At 36.9% G+C, this 20,701-nt stretch overlaps 1 protein-coding gene across 1 annotated transcript in view; it reads left to right on the top strand.

Moving 5' to 3' along the window:
- Nucleotides 1-20,701, top strand: part of LOC101890888 (uncharacterized) — a 518,720-nt gene that overhangs the window by 431,266 nt on the left and 66,753 nt on the right. Inside the window, exons 17-19 of the mRNA XM_059119171.1 lie at nucleotides 893-1,124; nucleotides 9,617-11,074; nucleotides 16,562-16,767. Of these exons, the coding sequence (XP_058975154.1) occupies nucleotides 893-1,124; nucleotides 9,617-11,074; nucleotides 16,562-16,767 (1,896 nt within the window). The remainder of the gene's footprint in view (nucleotides 1-892; nucleotides 1,125-9,616; nucleotides 11,075-16,561; nucleotides 16,768-20,701) is intronic.

Raw genomic sequence — 20,701 nt, 5'->3', positions numbered from 1 at the left:
ATGTGGAGACAAGACGGGGCCACATGTCATACCGCCAGAGAACAAACTCAATTGCTGTATTAGTAATTTTCCGGTAGGGATATTTTGCGTTTTGGAGACCAGAATTGACCGCCTAGATAGTGCGATTTAACACCTTTAGATTTTTTCTATCTTTTTGTTTTTAATATCTTTGTTTTAGAACAGTGTTGGCTTCTTTGTTCAGGATACCATAGTATTTTGTTGTTGCAAAATGGTCAGGCTTAATCCCTATATTGTTGTTTTTATAAAAACTACAAGAAAGTGATTAAGCCTGACCATTTTGCAACAACAAAATATTTTTGTTTTATTTAAAAATTGTGTTCTAGTTGGGCAGGTATATTCTAATTTTTGATCAGTATTGCATAAAATTAGATCAGCCCTTGTTCGAGTTGATGCATGGAAGTTGAATAAACTGTCGCCTGACGCAGGCCGCTTTCTTGTATCGCTTGAGGGTTAAAATTGTTATCTAAGATAAACCTCGAATTGTTATCAGAAATATTGGAGAATACACTATATTCCTAAAGTATATGGATTTCAAAGAATCCTTGTCCGGTCACTTAAAAAGAAAAATGGAAGAGGGCCAACCTAGCCCCATTTCAGATTACTTTGTAAAGTGAACTTTCAAACACTAAACCAAGTGTCTTCTATTTTTAGCTCTATTCTACTGTTGGATATTTCCGATTTTGTTTCACAATGTTTTGAGGTTTTCCGCTCCTCGCTGCATTTTAAATCACCATTTAAACTAAAGCTTTACCAAACTTGACCCCATTTAATTTATTTTGTTATAAAATATTCATTTGATTCATTCATACATATTGCTCTCATACCTAATTTGTTTTATTTTTGTTTCTATTTTTGCTCTCTGTTTTCACAGGGCTGGTTACCTGGCCAGGGTCAGTTCGATACACTGCCCCCGGATGCCATGTGTTTGGGATTGCAATGGAAAATGTCACCCACTCCAATGCTGCCGTCCGGTCTGTATTGGCAATCACAAAAATGCACAAAAGTTGGTGGCTATGTGTGTAAGAAGCCCAAAGAACCGTTTGGAAGTTTGGCTTTCAGTAATTTCACAATAACTGGAACGGAAGGACGTCTTGTGTCACCAGGTAAGTGTAGGTAGTAGTAGCATGGCTCGAACATATATATATATGTCCACATATTTACAGTGCTGATAGTGTAGTGTAGTGAGTGTGTCAAAAGCATTTCCTTGACAAGACCTAAAGATGGATTACCTTGCATGGACTGCATATTTACACATACACTCAACCACAAATCAAGTAAGCGGGCTCGGGCTTCTGTGTGTGATTGATTTCATGTTGGAAGGTCAGATGACCGACCATACATGCATGCATGTATGTGTGTGTGTGTGTGTGTGTCACTGATATTTCAATATAAATTCTAAATCCCTTAATACACAGTCTCGTTTGTCTGTCGTTGTGCGGTCAGAACGTAATGAATGAGGGCTTATTGGGCTATGAAAACAAATACAAGGATCTTCATGTTGTAATACGTTTTGTATGGCATTCGCATTAGTTGACACACTTTCGATTTAAGTAAACCATACTCTTGGTTTTAGCAGCAGCATGACATTAAAATAAAATTACCACTCGAATTAGATTAAATTCTGCATTTTGAGATTTTGTTAAGCGGGCATCTTCTGGGTTAAAATGAATATATTTATGACCAACGACAGAAGTGAGTCTGGGCCGATAATAAAATGATATTGAGTAGAGGCGCATTCTTTTTGTTTGCATTGTGTAGGTGTATAATATCGAAGGAGTTATATGTGTATATAAGTCTCTAGCGATGGGAAAATATGAAATTTGATAGAACATATATACAGCCACATTACAAGGTTGTACAGGGTTGCCCATATTCGACGGACCTTTGGGCCCATTCCAATCGACGAGGCTTGTCCGCAGGCAACATTCTTTGCGTCAATTGAATTTTGTACGGGAACAAATGCAAATCAATGCGAATAATCGGCAGCGATATTCTCGGCCGATCGCCTTGGTCGACTTTTATATGGCCTCTTCGGATTAGAAAGAGCCTTACCAGTCGAAAATTTTTCGTATAAACACCATTAAGTTCTTAGAAGGCGCACTTCTCACATTTTTTTTCACAATTGACTTCTTCTGCTGAATGTAAATTTCAACTATTTCAGAGCGCTCGCGTGGCGTGTATTGGTTCATGGTAAAAATCTGCTGGGACTGACGCTTCAAACGCGGTATGTCATTAAGCGATGTGACATCTCTGTTAAGAAGTTATGGCCGTGCCAGATGGGTCCGTCGAATATGGGCAACCCTGCATATGATGATACATTACCCCTAGGCAGTATAAATGACCAATTATCTAAAAAATATATAATGAAGCCATGCCTGAATCTGCTGATCTAAAGAAAAACGATGGTGGGGCTTTAAAAAAATTGTAAAAAAAAACTACTGCTCTGTAATTATTTCTAAACGTATTTTAAAAAAATTGGCAGTTTTCCTTCGGACAAAGCTATCATATGCTAAAATCCATCATCTTTTGTTCAGATATTAAAGATTTGGTGCACAATAAACCTGACATCGAAAAAAAAGTTATACATACGAACTATACATATTCTGAACCTCTTATTTCCTACTGGCTTCGTATTTTGAGTAAAACAAATGAACTGTTCATAAATCCGACTCAATTGGACCGTAAAAGTGACTAACGACGTATAGTGTTTTGAAATCGTCCGAAAAGTCTTAAATGCGTTGGCTGACTAATTCACTGACTGACTGACTGCTCTGTCTATACCCAGCATGGCATCAATTGTATTGGACGAATATACAGGGTGAGTTGAAAAAACTGCAACCAAATTCAAAATGCTGTCATTTCTAAGCCACAAGTCCGCCAGCTGCTAAAATTATTCCAGTGACAGATCATTATATTTTTTACAAGCGTACAAAAGCATTTTGGTGAGAATTTTCCAGAAAAAAAGTTATTCGTGATGGAATTCAAGCCTGATAGTGGTATTTCTTTGTATTTGGCTGGAAAACCACAAGTGGCTGTCGTCAGAGCACTCCAGCATTTTAATGTAAATAAATCGTTTGTGTCTCGTACCATCGCTCATTACCGTGATACTGGTATCGTAGCCCAACGTCAAGGAAGTGGTCGAAAGAAAACAGCAAAATCAGCAGAAATGGTTCAAAAAATAAAGAAGCGACTTGATCGAAACCAGCGTCGCAGTGGACGAAAAATGGCTCGTGAACTGAACATTTCGCAATATTCTATTCGGCAAATATTGAAAAATGAGCATTGCAATTTCAAAAAGTGGAAGAACTTACACCGCAACAGAAAGAAAAGAGACTCAAAAGAGCAAAAGAGTTGCTTCGCTTGACCGAATGTGGTGAACTCCCGAATTTGGTTTTCTCCGATGAGAAAACATTCGTTGTCCAGCAGTTTGTAAACGAACAAAATTATCATGTTTACTTGTCAGAGAGGTCAGCTGAAAATGTGCACCTTCGTTTGTTCACCAGTACTCAAACGCCGGCCATGGTGATGGTGTGGGCCGTTATAAATGCCGATGGTCGATCTCCGCTCATATTAATTAACCATGGCATCAGAATAAATGCCGAATATTATCGCGAAAATATTTTGGAGGGTGTATTAAAGCCTTGGGCACACAAACATTTTGGCTGCAGACCTTGGACATTCCAACCGGACTCCGCACCATCGCACTCAGCACACGCTACCCAAGAATGGTTACAAAATGAGGTTCCTCGCTTCATTTCCAGCGCATAATGGCCACCAGAATATCCAGATACCAATCAGTTGGAACTATATCAAACTCTGAATCAATTTTTAATAAATTTGACTCAGGCTTTTGTACCTCTAGGACAAAAATGGTAATGGTAACCCTACGACCAAATTGGTAAAGTGGATAATATGACTTCGATAAGGATTATATTAAGAAACATTACCGGACCGAATTTTACCAAATATCAGAGTGAGATAAAAACTGCAATAAAGTCAAATGCATAATTTTTACTTTTTTTAATTTTATTGAATGAAAGCAAAAAAAAACCAGTAAGGAAAGCTCAAAAGTCGGGCGGGGCCGACTATATGATACCCTACACCACTATGCATATTTAGTAGAGCTCTCGTAAAAAGGTTTATACAGGGCATTTCAGAGCTCTATGAGATATTTGGTACAAAATAAAAATCTATCGTGCATTTTACGAACTATAGCAATCTTTGAACCGGGTTTCTCCAAATTTGACGTATTAGCTTCTAGACTGAATTCGGTCTTATGTACGAAAATTCAGGTGATTTGGGCTGATATTGGCCATTTGTTGCACAATTAACACGAAATCGGATGAAGATACATATGGGTGCTATATCCAAATCTGAACAGATTTTGATAAAATTAAAATCGACTATTTTTGGGCTTTATCTGATATCTGGTACCAAATATCATTCCTGTGAAGAGTATATTACGAATGTAAGGGACTTAAAGAGCAAATCGGATGAAACATATATATGGGAGCTAGAGCTATATCTGAACCGATTTTTACTAAAATTTGTGTACTTGCTTATAAGCTGGTTTCGGTCGGATTTGCCAAAATTCATGCCATTTGGGCTGATATTGGCCATTCGATGCACAATTAACACGAAATCGGATGAAGATATATATGGGTGCTATATCCAAATCTGAACAGATTTTGATAAAATTAAAATCGACTATTTTTGGGCTTTATCTGATATCTGGTACCAAATATCATTCCTGTGAAGAGTATATTACGAATGTAAGGGACTTAAAGAGCAAATCGGATGAAACATATATGGGAGCTAGAGCTATATCTGAACCGATTTTTACTAAAATTTGTGTACTTGCTTATAAGCTGGTTTCGGACGGATTTGCCAAAATTCATGCCATTTGGGCTGATATTGGCCATTCGATGCACAATTAACACGAAATCGGATGAAGATATATATGGGTGCTATATCCAAATCTGAACAGATTTTGATAAAATTAAAATCGACTATTTTTGGGCTTTATCTGATATCTGGTACCAAATATCATTCCTGTGAAGAGTATATTACGAATGTAAGGGACTTAAAGAGCAAATCGTTTCATCCTAGAGCTATATCTGAACCGATTTTTACTAAAATTTGTGTACTTGCTTATAGGCTGGTTTCGGTCGGATTTGCCAAAATTCATGCCATTTGGGCTGATATTGGCCATTCGATGCACAATTAACACGAAATCGGATGAAGATATATATGGGAGGCAAAATTTAAAACAGCTATTCATGTGCTCCATCTAATACTTGGTACCAAATATCACGGTCGTGGAGTGAATATTACGAATGTAAGGGACTAAAACACTAAATCGGATGAAAGATATATATGGTTGCTATATCTATATCTGAACCGATTTTCACTAAATTTGATATACTTGCTTCTAGGCTGAATTTGGTCCGAAGTACTAAAATTCAGTCAATTTGGACTTATATCGGCCATTTGGTTCACAATTAACCCGAAATCGGATGAAGATATTGGCCATTCGATGCACAATTAACACGAAATCGGATGAAGATATATATGGGAGGCATATCCAAATCGGAACAGATTTTAATAAAATTAAAATCAACTATTTTTGGGCTTTATCTGATATCTGGTACCAAATATCATTCCTGTGGAGTGCATATTACGAATGTGAGGGACTTAAAGACCAAATCGGATGAAAGATATATATGGGAGCTATAGCTATATCTGAACCGATTTTTACTAAAATTGGTGTACTTGCTTCTAAGCTGGTTTCGGTCGGATTTGCCAAAATTGATGCTATTACGGCCATTTGGTGGTCAATCACCCGAAATCGGATGAAGATATATATGGGAGCTATATCCAAATCTGAACCGATTTCTGTAAAATTTAAAACAGCTATTCCTGTGCTCCATCTAATACCTGGTACCCAATATCACGGTTGTGGAGTGAATATTACGAATGTAAGGGACTAAAACACTAAATCGGATGAAACATATATATGGTTGCTTTATCTATATCTGAACCGATTTTCACTAAATTTGATATACTTGCTTCTAGGCTGAATTTGGTCCGAAGTACTAAAATTCAGTCAATTTGGACTTATATCGGCCATTTGGTTCACAATTAACCCGAAATCGGATGAAGATATATATGGGAGCTATATCCAAATCTGAACCGATTTCGATAAAATTACAAACAGCTATTTCTGGGCTGTATCTTTTATCTGGTACCAAATATCATTCTTGTGGAGTGCATATTACGAATGTGAGAGGCTTAAACACCAAATCGGATAAAACATATATATGGGAGCTATAGCTGTTTCTGAACCGATTTTCTCCAAATTTGTTGTATTTGCTTTAAGGCTAATCTCGGTCACATGTGCCAAAATTCGGGCCATTTGGGCTGATATTGGCCATTTGGTGGTCAATTAACCCGAAATCGGATGAAGATATATATGGGAGCTATATCCAAATCTGAACCGATTTCGATAAAATTACAAACAGCTATTTCTGGGCTGTATCTTTTATCTGGTACCAAATATCATTCTTGTGGAGTGCATATTACGAATGTGAGAGGCTTAAACACCAAATCGGATAAAACATATATATGGGAGCTATAGCTGTTTCTGAACCGATTTTCTCCAAATTTGTTGTATTTGCTTTAAGGCTAATCTCGGTCACATGTGCCAAAATTCGGGCCATTTGGGCTGATATTGGCCATTTGGTGGTCAATTAACCCGAAATCGGATGAAGATATATATGGGAGCTATATCCAAATCTGAACCGATTTCGATAAAATTTAAAACAGCTATTTCTGTGCTCCATCTAATACCTGGTACCAAATATCACGGTTGTGGAGTGCATAGTAGGAATGTGAGGGACTTAAAGATCAAATCGGATGAAAGATATATATGGGAGCTATAGCTATATCTGAACCGATTTTCTCCAAATTTGATATACTTGCTTCTAGGCCGAACTCGGTTGGGTGTGCCAAAATTCAGGTAATTTGGACTGATAGTGGACATTTGGTGCACATTTAACCCGAAATCGGATGAAGATATATATGGGAGCTATATCCAAATCTGAACCGATTTCGATAAAATTTAAAACAGCTATTTCTGTGCTCCATCTAATACCTGGTACCAAATATCACGGTTGTGGAGTGCATAGTAGGAATGTGAGGGACTTAAAGATCAAATCGGATGAAAGATATATATGGGAGCTATAGCTATATCTGAACCGATTTTCTCCAAATTTGATATACTTGCTTCTAGGCCGAACTCGGTTGGGTGTGCCAAAATTCAGGTAATTTGGACTGATAGTGGACATTTGGTGCACATTTAACCCGAAATCGGATGAAGATATATATGGGAGCTATATCTAAATTTGATCCGATTCTCACCAATTTCAATAGGGTTCGTCCTTGGGCCAAAAAAATATTGTTTGGAAAATTTCATCTCAATCGGATAATAAATGCGACCTGCATTTTGTTCACAAGAATACATGGACAGACGGACGGACGGACGGACAGACGGACTGACATGCATAAATCGACTCAGAAAGTGATTCTATGAAGGTTCTCAAAAGTAACTATGGGTCTATCTCGTTTCCTTCTCCATGTTACAAACAAATGCACAAAGACATAATACCCTTACCACTATGTGGTGTAGGGTATAAAAATCGGAAATGGCAACAAATTTTAGAATAAGTTTGTATGCGGATATTTTTGTGGATATTGTGCGCTGTCCATGAACCTTATTTTGTAACCAATCTTGGGTGGCGCGTACTGAATGCGATGGTGCTGAGTCCTGTTGGAATGTCCAAGGTCTGCGGCCAAAATGTTTGCGTGCCCAAGGCTTTAATACACCCTCCATAATATTTTCGCGATAATATTCGGCATTTATTCTGATGCCACGGCCGATTAATACGAGCGGAGAGCGACCATCTGGTGCTATGGTGGCCCACACCATCACCATGGCCAGCGCTTGAGTTCCGGTGGCCAGGTGCACATTTTCAGCTGACCTCTTTAGCACGCTAGAATTCTATCACGAATAGCTTTTTTTCTAAAATATTCTTCTGTCGGACGAGTGGCTTAAAAATTACAGCACACGGATGAAACGTATATATGGGAGCTATAGCTTAACCAATTTTCACCATAATTTAAAGTACTTGCTTCTGGACTGAATTGCTTCGGAAGTGTCAAAATTCAGTCCATTTGGGCTGATATTAGACATATGTTGCACAAAAAAACCTGAAATCGGATAAATATATATAGGGGAGCTATATCCAAATCTGAAACGATCTTAACAAAATTTTAACGCATATTTCTGAGCTGTATCTGGCACTGGGTGCCAAACATTATTGTTGTGGAGTGCATATTACAAATGTCAGGGACTTTAATGCCAAATCGGATGAAACATATATATGGGAGCTATAGCTATATCTGAAACGATTTTCGTCAAATTTGAAGTACTAGTCAGTCGGAATTGCTAAAATTCGATCCATTTGGGCTGATATTAGCTATTTGGTGAAATATATGTGTGAGCTATATCCTTATCTGATCCGATCTGCATAAAATTTGAGAGAGGTCTTTTTGAGCTCCATAAATTATCTGGTTCCAAATATCATTTTTGTGGAGTGCATACTACGCATGTGTGGGGCTTAAAGACCCAAATCGGATGAAACATATATGGAAGCTATAGCTATATCTGAACCTATTTTTACCAAATTTAATTTACTTGCTTCTATTTTGAATTCGGTACAGGTCATTTGGACTTATATTAGCCATTTGGTGCACAATTAACCCGAAATCAGTAGAAAAAATGCTATGTATAAATTTAAACCGATTCTCACCAATTTAAATAGGGTTCGTCCTTTTGCCAAACATTTATTGTTTGGAAAATTTCATCTCAATCCGATAATGAAAGCGACCTGCATGTTGTTCACAAAATACATGGACGGACAGACGGACTGACAAGCATAAATCGATCCAGAAAGTGATTCTGTGAAGATCCTCCATTCGGCACATGGGTCTTTCTCGCCTCCTTTTTTATGATACAAACAAATGCACAAAGCCATAGTACCCTTACCACTATGAGGTGTAGGGTATACAAACTATCAACTTCAATCTTTTGACAATTCCGTTAAAAAATATGTCTATATTTTCTTAAATAGCTAAAATGGCAAAGCTTTATAGCTTGTGCTATACTAAAAATGGACCGCTTTAGCACTTCATACAATTGATCTGCGTTCAAATAAGGACAAAAGCAAAATAATATGTTCTATTTATTTGTAGCTAATTGAATATAAAAATGTTGATATTCAGGTTGAGGACCTGACTCATTTAACTGGTTGATGGTCGATTTGATCGTCGATGACGGTGAACTTGCTGCATAGATTTTTGGTTACTAGAGACCAATTTGTGTGCGATATGCAGATTTCCGTTAATTTCACTATCACTACAATTTGCGACTATATTTTTGGTTTTTGTGCGGATTTTTCAAACCTCTACAAAATCATATCACTTTCTAAAATTGTTATCCAATAAAATGTCTCTTTTATTCACCCTCTTCTTTCAGCCTATCCGAATACATATCCATTGAACATAAACTATTGGGTGCATATAAAAGCACCGGAGCGCACTCGGATTATAGTTCAATTTCAAAAAATCGATTTAGAGTCGCAAGATGAATGCCTTTACGACTTCGTAAGCATACAGGATTATGACATTGTATCGAAGATACAACTCGAACCTGGTGCGAATACCGTGCCAATGGCCATGTTAATGTCACACGAACAATTTGCAGCTTACGAAGGCGAAGGCGATACCAACAAAGGCAACAATGAAAACGATGGTGATAATGATGACTTTGTTCCCAATGGAGGTGGTGGCGGGGCACGGGTCGGTAACGATGATGATATAACAACTGCTGCACTTGAAGAGGCCAATGAGTATAACAAGAGTGGGGATATGTCCAGTGGTGATGATGATGATGATAACAATGGTGTCGATAACGAAACCACCCTGAGGGATGGTGAGGTGGACAATAGAAGAAATAAACAGCAACAACAACAACAGCGTGATAAACGAAGATTACGACGAAGTATTGAACGAAATCCACACACAAAAGGATACACTGCCAAAATGCAAGGACATAGCCAATATTATTATGGAGGCCATGGCGAAAGGAAAGCAACCGGGTTTGGAAAACGAAAGAATGAGGAAATGCAATTTCACCAGCAAACTGCTGACAAACTTCGTACAAAGGGAAATTCACGAAAAGTGTCAAAAAATCATTTGAATGTCAACAGAAGAACTGACATGTCCACTGGCCGAGACAGCAGCAGCAGGAAAAAACATCGCATAACTCGTAGAGAAATGAAAAAGAGCCCCAGACGGGAGATCCGTGCAGCGAATTTTTTTCATCTACCCCTACCTCGTCATAAACGGAAAGCAATAAAAATGAAAAGCAATAATAATGGCGCCTACAAAGCCCGTCAACGCCGTAGCACAATAATTGGCAGTGGTACTCGGTCGCCAACAGATAATGCTCAAACCTTCTTGCCCTATGTTCGTTGGTGTGGCACCCACGATGCGAACATGTCCAAATTTGATTTTGTCTCAAGCAGCAATGAGGTTATGTTGAATTTTCACAGTGATTACAGTATGGCCAGCATGGGCTTTGCTGCCATTTGGAAGGCGATCGATGTCTCGGGATGTCCATTGCGAACACTCACATCACGAGAGGGCACAATATCAAGTCCAAATTTTCCATATTTTTTGCTGAACAATCTTAATTGTGCCTTTGTTATACAAGCCCCGTTGGGAAAACGTGTCTGGTTAGAAATTAAGGAGTATGATTTTGTTCAAGATGCAATGTTGGAAGTGGATTTGGGTAATGGTGTCTTTCGCCCTTTTCAAAATGCCGATCATGTTAACGACGGAATGTTTGTCAGTTTGAGAGAACAGCTGCGAGTGCAGTTTCGCACGGGTCAACATCCGAGAGGGAGAGGATTTCAAGCCATCTATCATACGGGTAAGTGGAAAGTATTTTCTAACAATTGCAATGTAGAAAATGTAAAACGAAATACAAATGGCTTCTAAACTTAGTCGAAAATCGAAAAATAGTTTGCGGCACAAAATTGGAATATCTTATTAATTTCACCTCTTTGTTTATAATTGTAAACCCTCTGGAGTTAAAATATGTCCTATCTGAATTACGGTTCTTTACCCCATGTCTCTTGACACGAAATTTGTTCCAGCACATTTGATATTGATCTAGTCATGTTCCCTTCGCGTCCATTTGTCGACTTTGTAATAACCCTCGAAGAGTGTATGCGATTATGTTCAAATTTTGCACAATGTCGACACATCTCTTTTCTTCTCCTCTTTTAAATCTTTTACAAATAATTAACATTTAAAAGCACATATCGAAGAATTTGGGTCACATTAGGTGCATGCACGGATATGGACAACACCGGCACACTATTTGTGGTAACACCCTCAAAAAAGAAAAACTTTTTAATGCTCTATGACAAATTGCTATAATCTTCAAATTTGGCTTGTGGGAAGATTTTATACTCTCAACCATACGGTTAAATCTGATACGATCAGAACGTACCTCATCGAAATAACAGTTTTAGGCCCTAGGTCTCTTTGGACCAAATTATTATCGAACGACTCTACTACAAATCCCCCCACAAAAAGGTAAACATTTTTAAAGAAAATAATTTACCTCATAGAACGAGAAAGGATCATCCGATTATCTAAAATTTTTGCAAATCTGGTGTGGTAGAAGAAGGTAGAACCACAAAGGGTCAACATTTTGAATACCCATAATTCTTGTAAAATGCAAATGAGGATCAAATTTTTTCCAACTTTTTATACCCTCCGCCATAGTATGTTGGGCAAATTAAGTTTGTCATCCCGTTTGTAACACCTCGAAATATACATTTTAGACCCCACAAAGTACTTCCTGATCAGCATAAAATTCTATGCCGAGTTAGCGGTGTCCGTCCGTCTGTGGAAATCATTCTAGCTTCCGAACATAATGAGGTAGGTTGATAAAATTTTACTCAAATGTATATTATGTCTGCAGGACTTTCGGTATTGAAAATGGGCCATGTAGGTCAACGTTTTGGTATGACCCGCCCTATTAAGGGAACCTCCCTATTTTCATTATTACTAAAAATTTTAAATTTGGTATTTAATGTTCTTAATCGGTACTACAGCCTATGGCAGACAGTTGTCGGTGGAGGACCCCACCTTCATATAGGTCCCATATAACGGCACCTTCCGATATTCGGTATTTTGATGATTTTAGTTGCATTATTTACCGGAATTGTTTCAAATTTGGCATTTGAAGTTCATAAAATTGCGTGTGCAGTTCCACGTCTTCGTATAGCCCATATTTAACGGTACCTCCCAATATTCGGTATTTTGATAAGTTTAGCCACATTATTCACCGGAATTGTTTCAAATTTGGTATTTGAAGTTCGTAATATATACTACAGCCTATGACGAAAAATTGTCTGTGCAGGTCCAAGTTTTGGAATAGCTCCTATATAATGGTACCTCCCAATATTCGGTATTTCGATAATTTTAGCTACATTATTAATCTTTTTTTTCAAGTTTAGCATTTGAATATTGGCAGGTCCACGTCGTCGTTTAGACCCTAATATAACGGCTTCATTCGGCATTTTTAAGATTTTAACAGAATTTGTAACGGATTTTATTTTTTTTTTTTTTGAAATTGCAAAATTCGTTTCAAATGGTGGAGGGAATTCAAAGTTCGGCCCAGCCGGACTTAAAGCTTGTTTTACTTGTTAAAATCTCATATGTCTACCAACACAATATCTGGTATGAATAGATCAGATCACTCCTTTTGGTACTCCAACACAATGATTAACATTTGCAATACCCATAACCCGCACAAAATTTTAGAGAAGAGCCCGATTATCTTCAAATTTCGCATATCCCAATATTTCTAGCAACACATAATGTTGTGTTGTGAACGTGGGAGAGATCTACCCACTCCTTTGAAACTACTCAATTTTTATACCCTTGTCTGAGTTTCTTTTTCAGCAATGCTTTTTTGGGCGAAATCCATTTCAGTACTTGTGACGTCGAACTAGTTATGTGCTACATTCGTTGGAACAAATGTTTGCAATGTTTGTAACGTTGTTTTTTCGTTGGCTGAGGTAAGCCCAGTTGTAGCCAGAGTGTCCACTAATCTTTATGAAATAAAACAAGTAGGGAAAGGTCAAAAGTTGGAAAGTTCCGAGTATACGATACCATACACCACTATGCGGATTTAGTAGAGCTTATGTAACAAAAAATTTAGTATTGAGAATTTATGTGAAGTAGATCGTACCAATTATGTATCAAATAACATTGCTGTATAGTGCATGATATGATTTCGATAGGGATTATATTGAAAAATATTTATGGGAGCAATAGATATACCGGACTGAGTTTCACCAAATGGTAAAATTCGGTGGAATATGAAAAAACTTATTTAATTTGGGGGTAATATTATAAGTAATAAAATAAACAAAATCGGATGCGGATGTATATCGAAGCTATATAAAAATTTGAACCGATCTCGATTAAATTTGACAGAGATATTTTCGAGCAGTATCTGATACCCGGTATCAAATATCATAGTTGTCGAGTGCATATTACGCATGTTAGGGGCTTTAACACCAAACCGGATAAAACATATATATGGGAGCTATAATTATATCTGAATCGATTTTCACCCACATTTGAATCACTTAATTTTAGGCTAAATCTCGTCGGAAGTGTCAAAATTCAGTCCATTTGGGATATTTGGTGCGACGGGAGCTATATCCTAATCTGAACCGATCTCGGTAAAATTTGACAGAGTTGTATTTGAACTCCATAAGTTATCTGGTACGAAATATCTTTCTTGTGCATTGCATATTACGCATGTGAGGGACTTAAAACCCCAAATCGAATAAAACATATATATGGGAGCTATAGCTATATCTGAAGCGAAATTTGATGTACTAAACTGATTTCTGTCGGAATTGCCAAGATTCCATTCATTTGGGCTGATATTGGCCATTTGGTCTGATATTGGCCATTTGGTGCACCATTAACACGAAATCGGTTGAAGGTTATTATTTTTGGAAGCTATATCTAAATTTGGAACGATTCTCACCAATCTATAGGGTTCGTCCTTGCGCCAAAAAAATTTTGGTTGGAAAATTTCATCTCAATGGAATAATAAATGCGACCTGCATTTTGTTCACAAAAATATTTGTATCAGTGCTAGGTCTGGAGTGAAAATGCACAATATTTTTCCACTCCATCAAGTACCATCCCAACAACGAGTCCAATTTTTTAATAGTTATATCCCTCATAAAATGTGAAAAAAGCTGCCGATTCATTCTAAAAACCACAAATTCCAATATTTCTGCCAACTCAAGATCTGATGTGAATATGGTAGATATTGGTTCAAACTTAGGGTATCTAAAATCCCAAAATCTGATATAAATATGGAATCTATCTATCAACTTGTTCTGGTACCTAGCTCATAAAAGTTGTGCACTTTGATTGTCATTTATTCGTCTAAAATTTGGAAATAACTGTTGGATTTTCTTATGAATTTGCACATACGGATTTTATTTTATATAATACCTCACGCATATTTCAACATAAAATGAGAAGGAAGTATTCTATATAGCCCAAGTACGTTGTATAATTTATATCAGACATGGGTCAAATACGATATGAAGTGGACCAATATTGTCACCTCCGAACTCGATGTAATTTTGGTAAAAATATTACGATGTACGAAGTTTGATCCAAATCTACAGTTATCGTGCGCACAGACGGGCGATTATGGCTGGATCGACTCCAAATGACCTGAAATAAATTGTTGTCTCTACGAACAAGAATAGGGTATGAAACATTGATTTTTATGCTGGGCAGTTTCTCTGCAACAAATGATATATACCCTCTATTGAAAACAAGTAAAAAAGCTGTAAGTTCGGCCGGGCCGAGCTTTTAATATCCTCCATCATTTCGAACGAATTTGGCAATTCTTAAAAACAATAAAATCCCTTAAAAATTCTGTTAAAATCTTAAAAATACCGAATGTGGCTATTATATTAGGGTCTATTCGACGACATGAACCTGCGCAGATAACATTTGTCATAAGCCATTACAATATGCGAAATCGAAAAAACTGCGAAACTTAAAAAAATCGGTTATAATGTCGATAAAATCAAAATACCGAATATCGGGAAGTACCGTTCTATGTGGGCTTTACGAAGACGTGGACCTGCACAGGCAATTTTCTATCGTAGGTTGTAGTATCCATTACGAACTTCAAATACCAAATTTAAAACAATTCCGGTTAATAAATTCGCTAAAATCATCAAAATACCGAATATCGGGAGGTACCGTCATATGGGGGCTCTACGAAGATGTGGACCAGCACAGACAATTTTCTATTGTAGGTTGTAGTACCTATAACGAACTTCAAATATCAAATTTGAAACAATTCTGGTGAAAAATGTCCCTAAAATCATTAAAAAACCGAATATCGGGAGGTACCGTTATATGGGGGTTATACGAAGACGTGGACCTGCACAGACAATATTCTGTCTTAGCCTGTAGTATCCATTATAAACTTCGAATACCAAATTTAAAACAATTCCGGTGAATAATTTCGCTAAAATCATCAAAATACCGAATATCGGAAGGTACCGGTATATGGGTGCTATACAAAAACGTGGACCTACATGGCCCATTTTCAATGCCAAAAGTCCTGCAAACATAACATACATTTGAGCTAAATTTTATCAATCTACTTCAATTCGTTCGGAAGCTAGAGTGATTTGCACAGACAGACAGACGGATAGACGGACGGACATCGCTAAATCGACATAAAATTTTTTGCTGATCAAGAATATATATACTTTGTAGGGTCTATAATGAATATTTTGAGGAGTTACAAACGGAATGACAAAGTTAATATACCCTCCATAGAATGGTGGAGGGTATACAAAATGTAAAAATTATGGCGTTTGACTTTGTTGTCTTTGCGTTTTGTCACCAATTAATTTGTAATGAGAAAAAAATGGTTTTCGTTGTTATTGTTAAGGACGGAATAATCCTTTACTTTTTACCTACTGGCAATGCAGAATGTAGTTGTTAACATTACTCTTTAATGGGTTGTTTGGCTCATACAGCTTCCACAGTTTTGCTGGGATATTATATATGATTTGGAAGGCTTTATATTTCAGTGGAATTTCAGCCTTAAATATTTAGAACTGTCATTCCAAATTCACTAAATTCGAAATTCATTGCACCATATTACTTAAAGTTAAGAGTTGTTGAAATAGTCTTCTTTTTTTTAGTTTCCCATCTCTACCATCATCAATAATTCATGAGCACAAATTTATCACTGTCTTGTATGCCATAAACTTTTTCCCATATTGTTTTTTTGCTTCTCTGTTTTTTATTCAACTTTTTCTTTTTCTTCTTTCAGTTGGTCAAATGGAAAAGCGTGAACGCGTCATCAAGCTGACCACCAATGACACCGGTTACCTTTATCAGTTGAACTATCCGCACGATATGCCAGAAAATGTTGACTTTACGCAGCATCTAGTGGCACCATTTGGCCACAACATCCTCTTGGAGCTGCATGATGTTGAATTCTCAGAGAATGGATGTCCGGACAACAACATAATAGAGGTATGTATGTATGCGAGTGTGTGTGTGTGTGTGCACACATATGTCCAATACATAAACTTTATGTTTACAAAGGTGATAACCAGTAAACAACAGCAACAACGCAATTGTCCGAACGGACTGCATCGAAGGAGCGGTGTGTGACACCAAAAACAAAAATGCCTTCAGTAGTTTTTGTTGTAGATGAATACCAAAGTGACTTTGCGTGTTGAACTTAAATTTACAATTTATGGATGTGTCGTCGTCCTTCCCCACAAATGAATTACTTATGTTCGTACACATATGTCGGGGATGGGGATGGGAGGTCGCCAGATTGAATATGTGAAGTGTTGTACAAAATGTAATGGAATATTTATGGCGACAATGTTTGCGCATGTGTGTGTGTTGTTCATTTTGTAATGAAGAATTTCAAAAATGTAAAATTTATAAATATTTATTAGACTAGAAGAAAGAAAACTGTTGATGCATACATTTCAACGATGTTTAAAGGTTTTGAAAGCTTAGTTACGACAAAATATTTGGGTCACAACTGCCATTAGGCGTCTACGGTAACATAATGAACTGCAACATTCTGCACAAATTATTACCGGATTTTGGTTCGACAGTCCAAAAATCCAATAAGTGAAAGCAAAATAAATTTTTGAGAGATGAGTAAGGTTTTTATACCCTTCACCACATAGTGGTAAGGGTATTATGTCTTTTTGCATTTGTTTGTAACATGGAGAAGAAAGCGAGATAGACCCATAGTTACTTTTGAGGATCTCCATAGAATCACTTTCTGAGTTGATTTAGGCATGTCAGTCCGCCTGTCCATGTATTCTTGTGAACAAAATGCAGGTCGCATTTTTTATCCGATTGAGATGAAATTTTCCAAACAACATTTGTTTGGCCCAAGCACGAACCCTATTGAAATTGGAGATAATCGGTAAAAAAATTAGATAAAGCTCCCATATATATATTCGTCCGACGTGTAATATCAGCCCGAATAGTATGGCATTTTCCACAAACAACCAAATTAGGCCTGAAAATAAGTATGCCAAATTTGATCGAAATCGATTCAGGTATAGCTATAGCTCCCATATATATTGTTCATCCGATTTGTTATTTTTGTCCTTCGCAGCCGTAATATGAACTCTGCAACAACAATATTTGGGGAAATATATCAAATACAGCTCGGAAATATCTTCGCCAAATTTTATCGAGATCGGTTCAGATTTGGAAATAGTTCCCATATATAACTTCGTCCGATTTACTTTTATTGTGCACCAAACGTCTAGTATTTGTCCAAATAGGATGGAATTTGGCACGTACGACCGAATTGAGTCTGGAAGACAGTATGCCAAATTTGGTGAAGATCGGTTCAGATATAGCAATAGCTCCCATATATATTATTCATCCGATTTGTTATCTTTGTCCTCCACATCCGTAATATGCACTCCGTAACAACGATATTCAGGAAAATATATCAAATACAGTTCAGAAATATCTTTGCCAAATTTTATCAAGATCGGTTCAGATATGGATAAAACTCCCATATATAACTTCGTTCGATTTACCTTTGATTGTGCACCAAACATGTAACATTTGCCCAAATGGAATGGAATTTGGCACGACCGTTTTGAGTCTAGAAGCTAGTATGTCAAATTTGGTGTAGATCGGTTCAGATATAGCTATAGCTCCCATATATATTGTTCATCCGATTTTTTGTTTTTGTTACCCACAGCCGTAATATGCACTCCGTAACAACGATATTCAGGGATATATATCAAATACAGCTCAGAAATTTCTATGACACATTTTCGAGATCGGTTCAGATTTGGATATAGCTCCCATATATATCTTTATCTTATTCCAAATTAATTGTGCACCAAATGGACAATACAAGTCCGCATTTAAAATATACAAATGCTTCGGCATATTTAGTCCTTTGAACTTTAAGTTATAATTATAATCATAGCGTGTATGATTGAATTCTCCCATAAAATCTTTTAATTGTTATGTGGAGCTCTACAAAATTAGCAAAGTGGTGTAGGGTATCAAAAAGTCGGCCCGCCCGACTTTAGGACATTCTTTACTGGTTCTAATTTTATTATGGAAGGTGTATCAACTCTGACAATCCGTTAGTAACTCATTGAAATGATCACGTAAGATCAGGGCAAAATTCGATTTGGATGATTTAGTTATGTTCTCCAGTCTCTTGTAACTTCGCAAGATAGTTCTACATAATTTAGCACAACCATAGTACCATCCTATATTTGGTATTTTTAAGATCTAAGCCACATTTCCTAAACGAATTCGGTGTTTAGAGTCCGTAATGGTAGAAACAATTACCAAGTATTCAGTTTTTTATACCCTCAGCCTTATGGCTACAGAAGGTATCTATCATTTGATACGGCCAAAACATGCATCATCGAAATAACGATTTTTGACCCTAGGTCTCTTGGGACCAAATCCGTTTCAGGACAATTGGAGTCGAACTAGAGGTTCCATCCGTATGTCTGTCTGGATAGCTGGCTGGCTGGTGCGCACGATAACTCTCGAAGAGAGTATCCGATTTGATCCAGAAATAAGAAACCCATTGTCTTAAAATTTTACACATCCTAAAATTGCCATTAATACATGAACTGGTTTGAAAATGGGATATATCGGTACACTCCTTCTGGTACCTCCCCTACAAAGTGTCAAAATTTTGAATGGCCATGAAGGTCGTAAAACTAGGCAGATCTCATTATTTCTATCAACACAAGACCTGGAACGAAGATGTCATTCTAACAGAAGACCTACATGTATTCTCAACGAAGAACTACCGGTGTTCTAACATAAGACCTATTTCGACCCTACTTCTTCTAAAAGAAGATCTTCTAGTCTTCAACCTACCAGACCAGAGGGTCTTCTTTTAAAAGACTAGATTTTCTATGAGAAGACCTTCTAGTCTTCTTCTATGAGAAGACCTTCTGGTCTTCTTCTACAGAACACCTTCTGGTAGTTTTCGATGAGAAAAACTTTTGTTCTTCTTCTATGAGAAGACCTTTTGTTCTTCTATGAGAAGACCTTCTTGTCTTCTATGAAAAGATCTTCTGGCCTTCTATGAAAAGACCTTCTGGTCTTCTATAAGAAGACCTTCCGGCCTTTTATAAGAAGACTTTCTGGCCTTCTATTATAGTGGTTTTCCTTAACGAAAAACTTATGGTCTTCTATGAGAAGACCTTCTCCTTCAAATCATTATGACCAACGTATTCCAATTTTTATACAAATCCGTGATAAAATGTGACAAAAACCATCAAAATACCGAATATCGGAAGATACCGTTATATGGGGGCAAAGCGTTGATGTATACATACAATGTGTCGGCGCACGAACTAGGACCCATTATGACCTAAAAATACCAATTTTCAGACAAATCCGTGAAAAAATGTGGTTAAAATCGTCAAAATACCGAATATCGGAAGGTACCGTTATATGGGGCTATACCAAAACGTTAACCTACATATACAATGTTTCGCCGCACGAACTAGGTCCTATTATCACCTACAAATACCAATTTTCAGACAAATCCGAGAAAAAGTGTGGCAAAAATCATCAAAATACCGAATACCGGGATGTACCGTTATACGGGGACTATACCAAAACGTGAACCGATATATCTCATTTTCAATACCAACCATCCTAGACAGAAAACAAATTATTTTGCTCAATTTTGACACTCTACGTCACATAATGTGGGCTGTATCGTGATTTCAACAGACAGACAGACAGACAGACAGACCGACAGACATCGTTAGATCGTCCTAGAATTGTATGCTGATTATGAATATATATATATATATATATATATATATATATATATATATATATATATATATATATATATATATATATATATATATATATATATATATATATATATATATATATATATATATATATATAGTATGGG

This window comes from Musca domestica, unplaced genomic scaffold, assembly GCF_030504385.1.
Source record: "Musca domestica strain aabys unplaced genomic scaffold, Musca_domestica.polishedcontigs.V.1.1 14, whole genome shotgun sequence".
In the NCBI taxonomy this organism is placed as follows: domain Eukaryota; kingdom Metazoa; phylum Arthropoda; class Insecta; order Diptera; family Muscidae; genus Musca; species Musca domestica.
The sequence above is the reverse complement of the archived record's forward strand: the minus strand, read 5'-3'. Positions and strand labels throughout refer to the sequence as shown.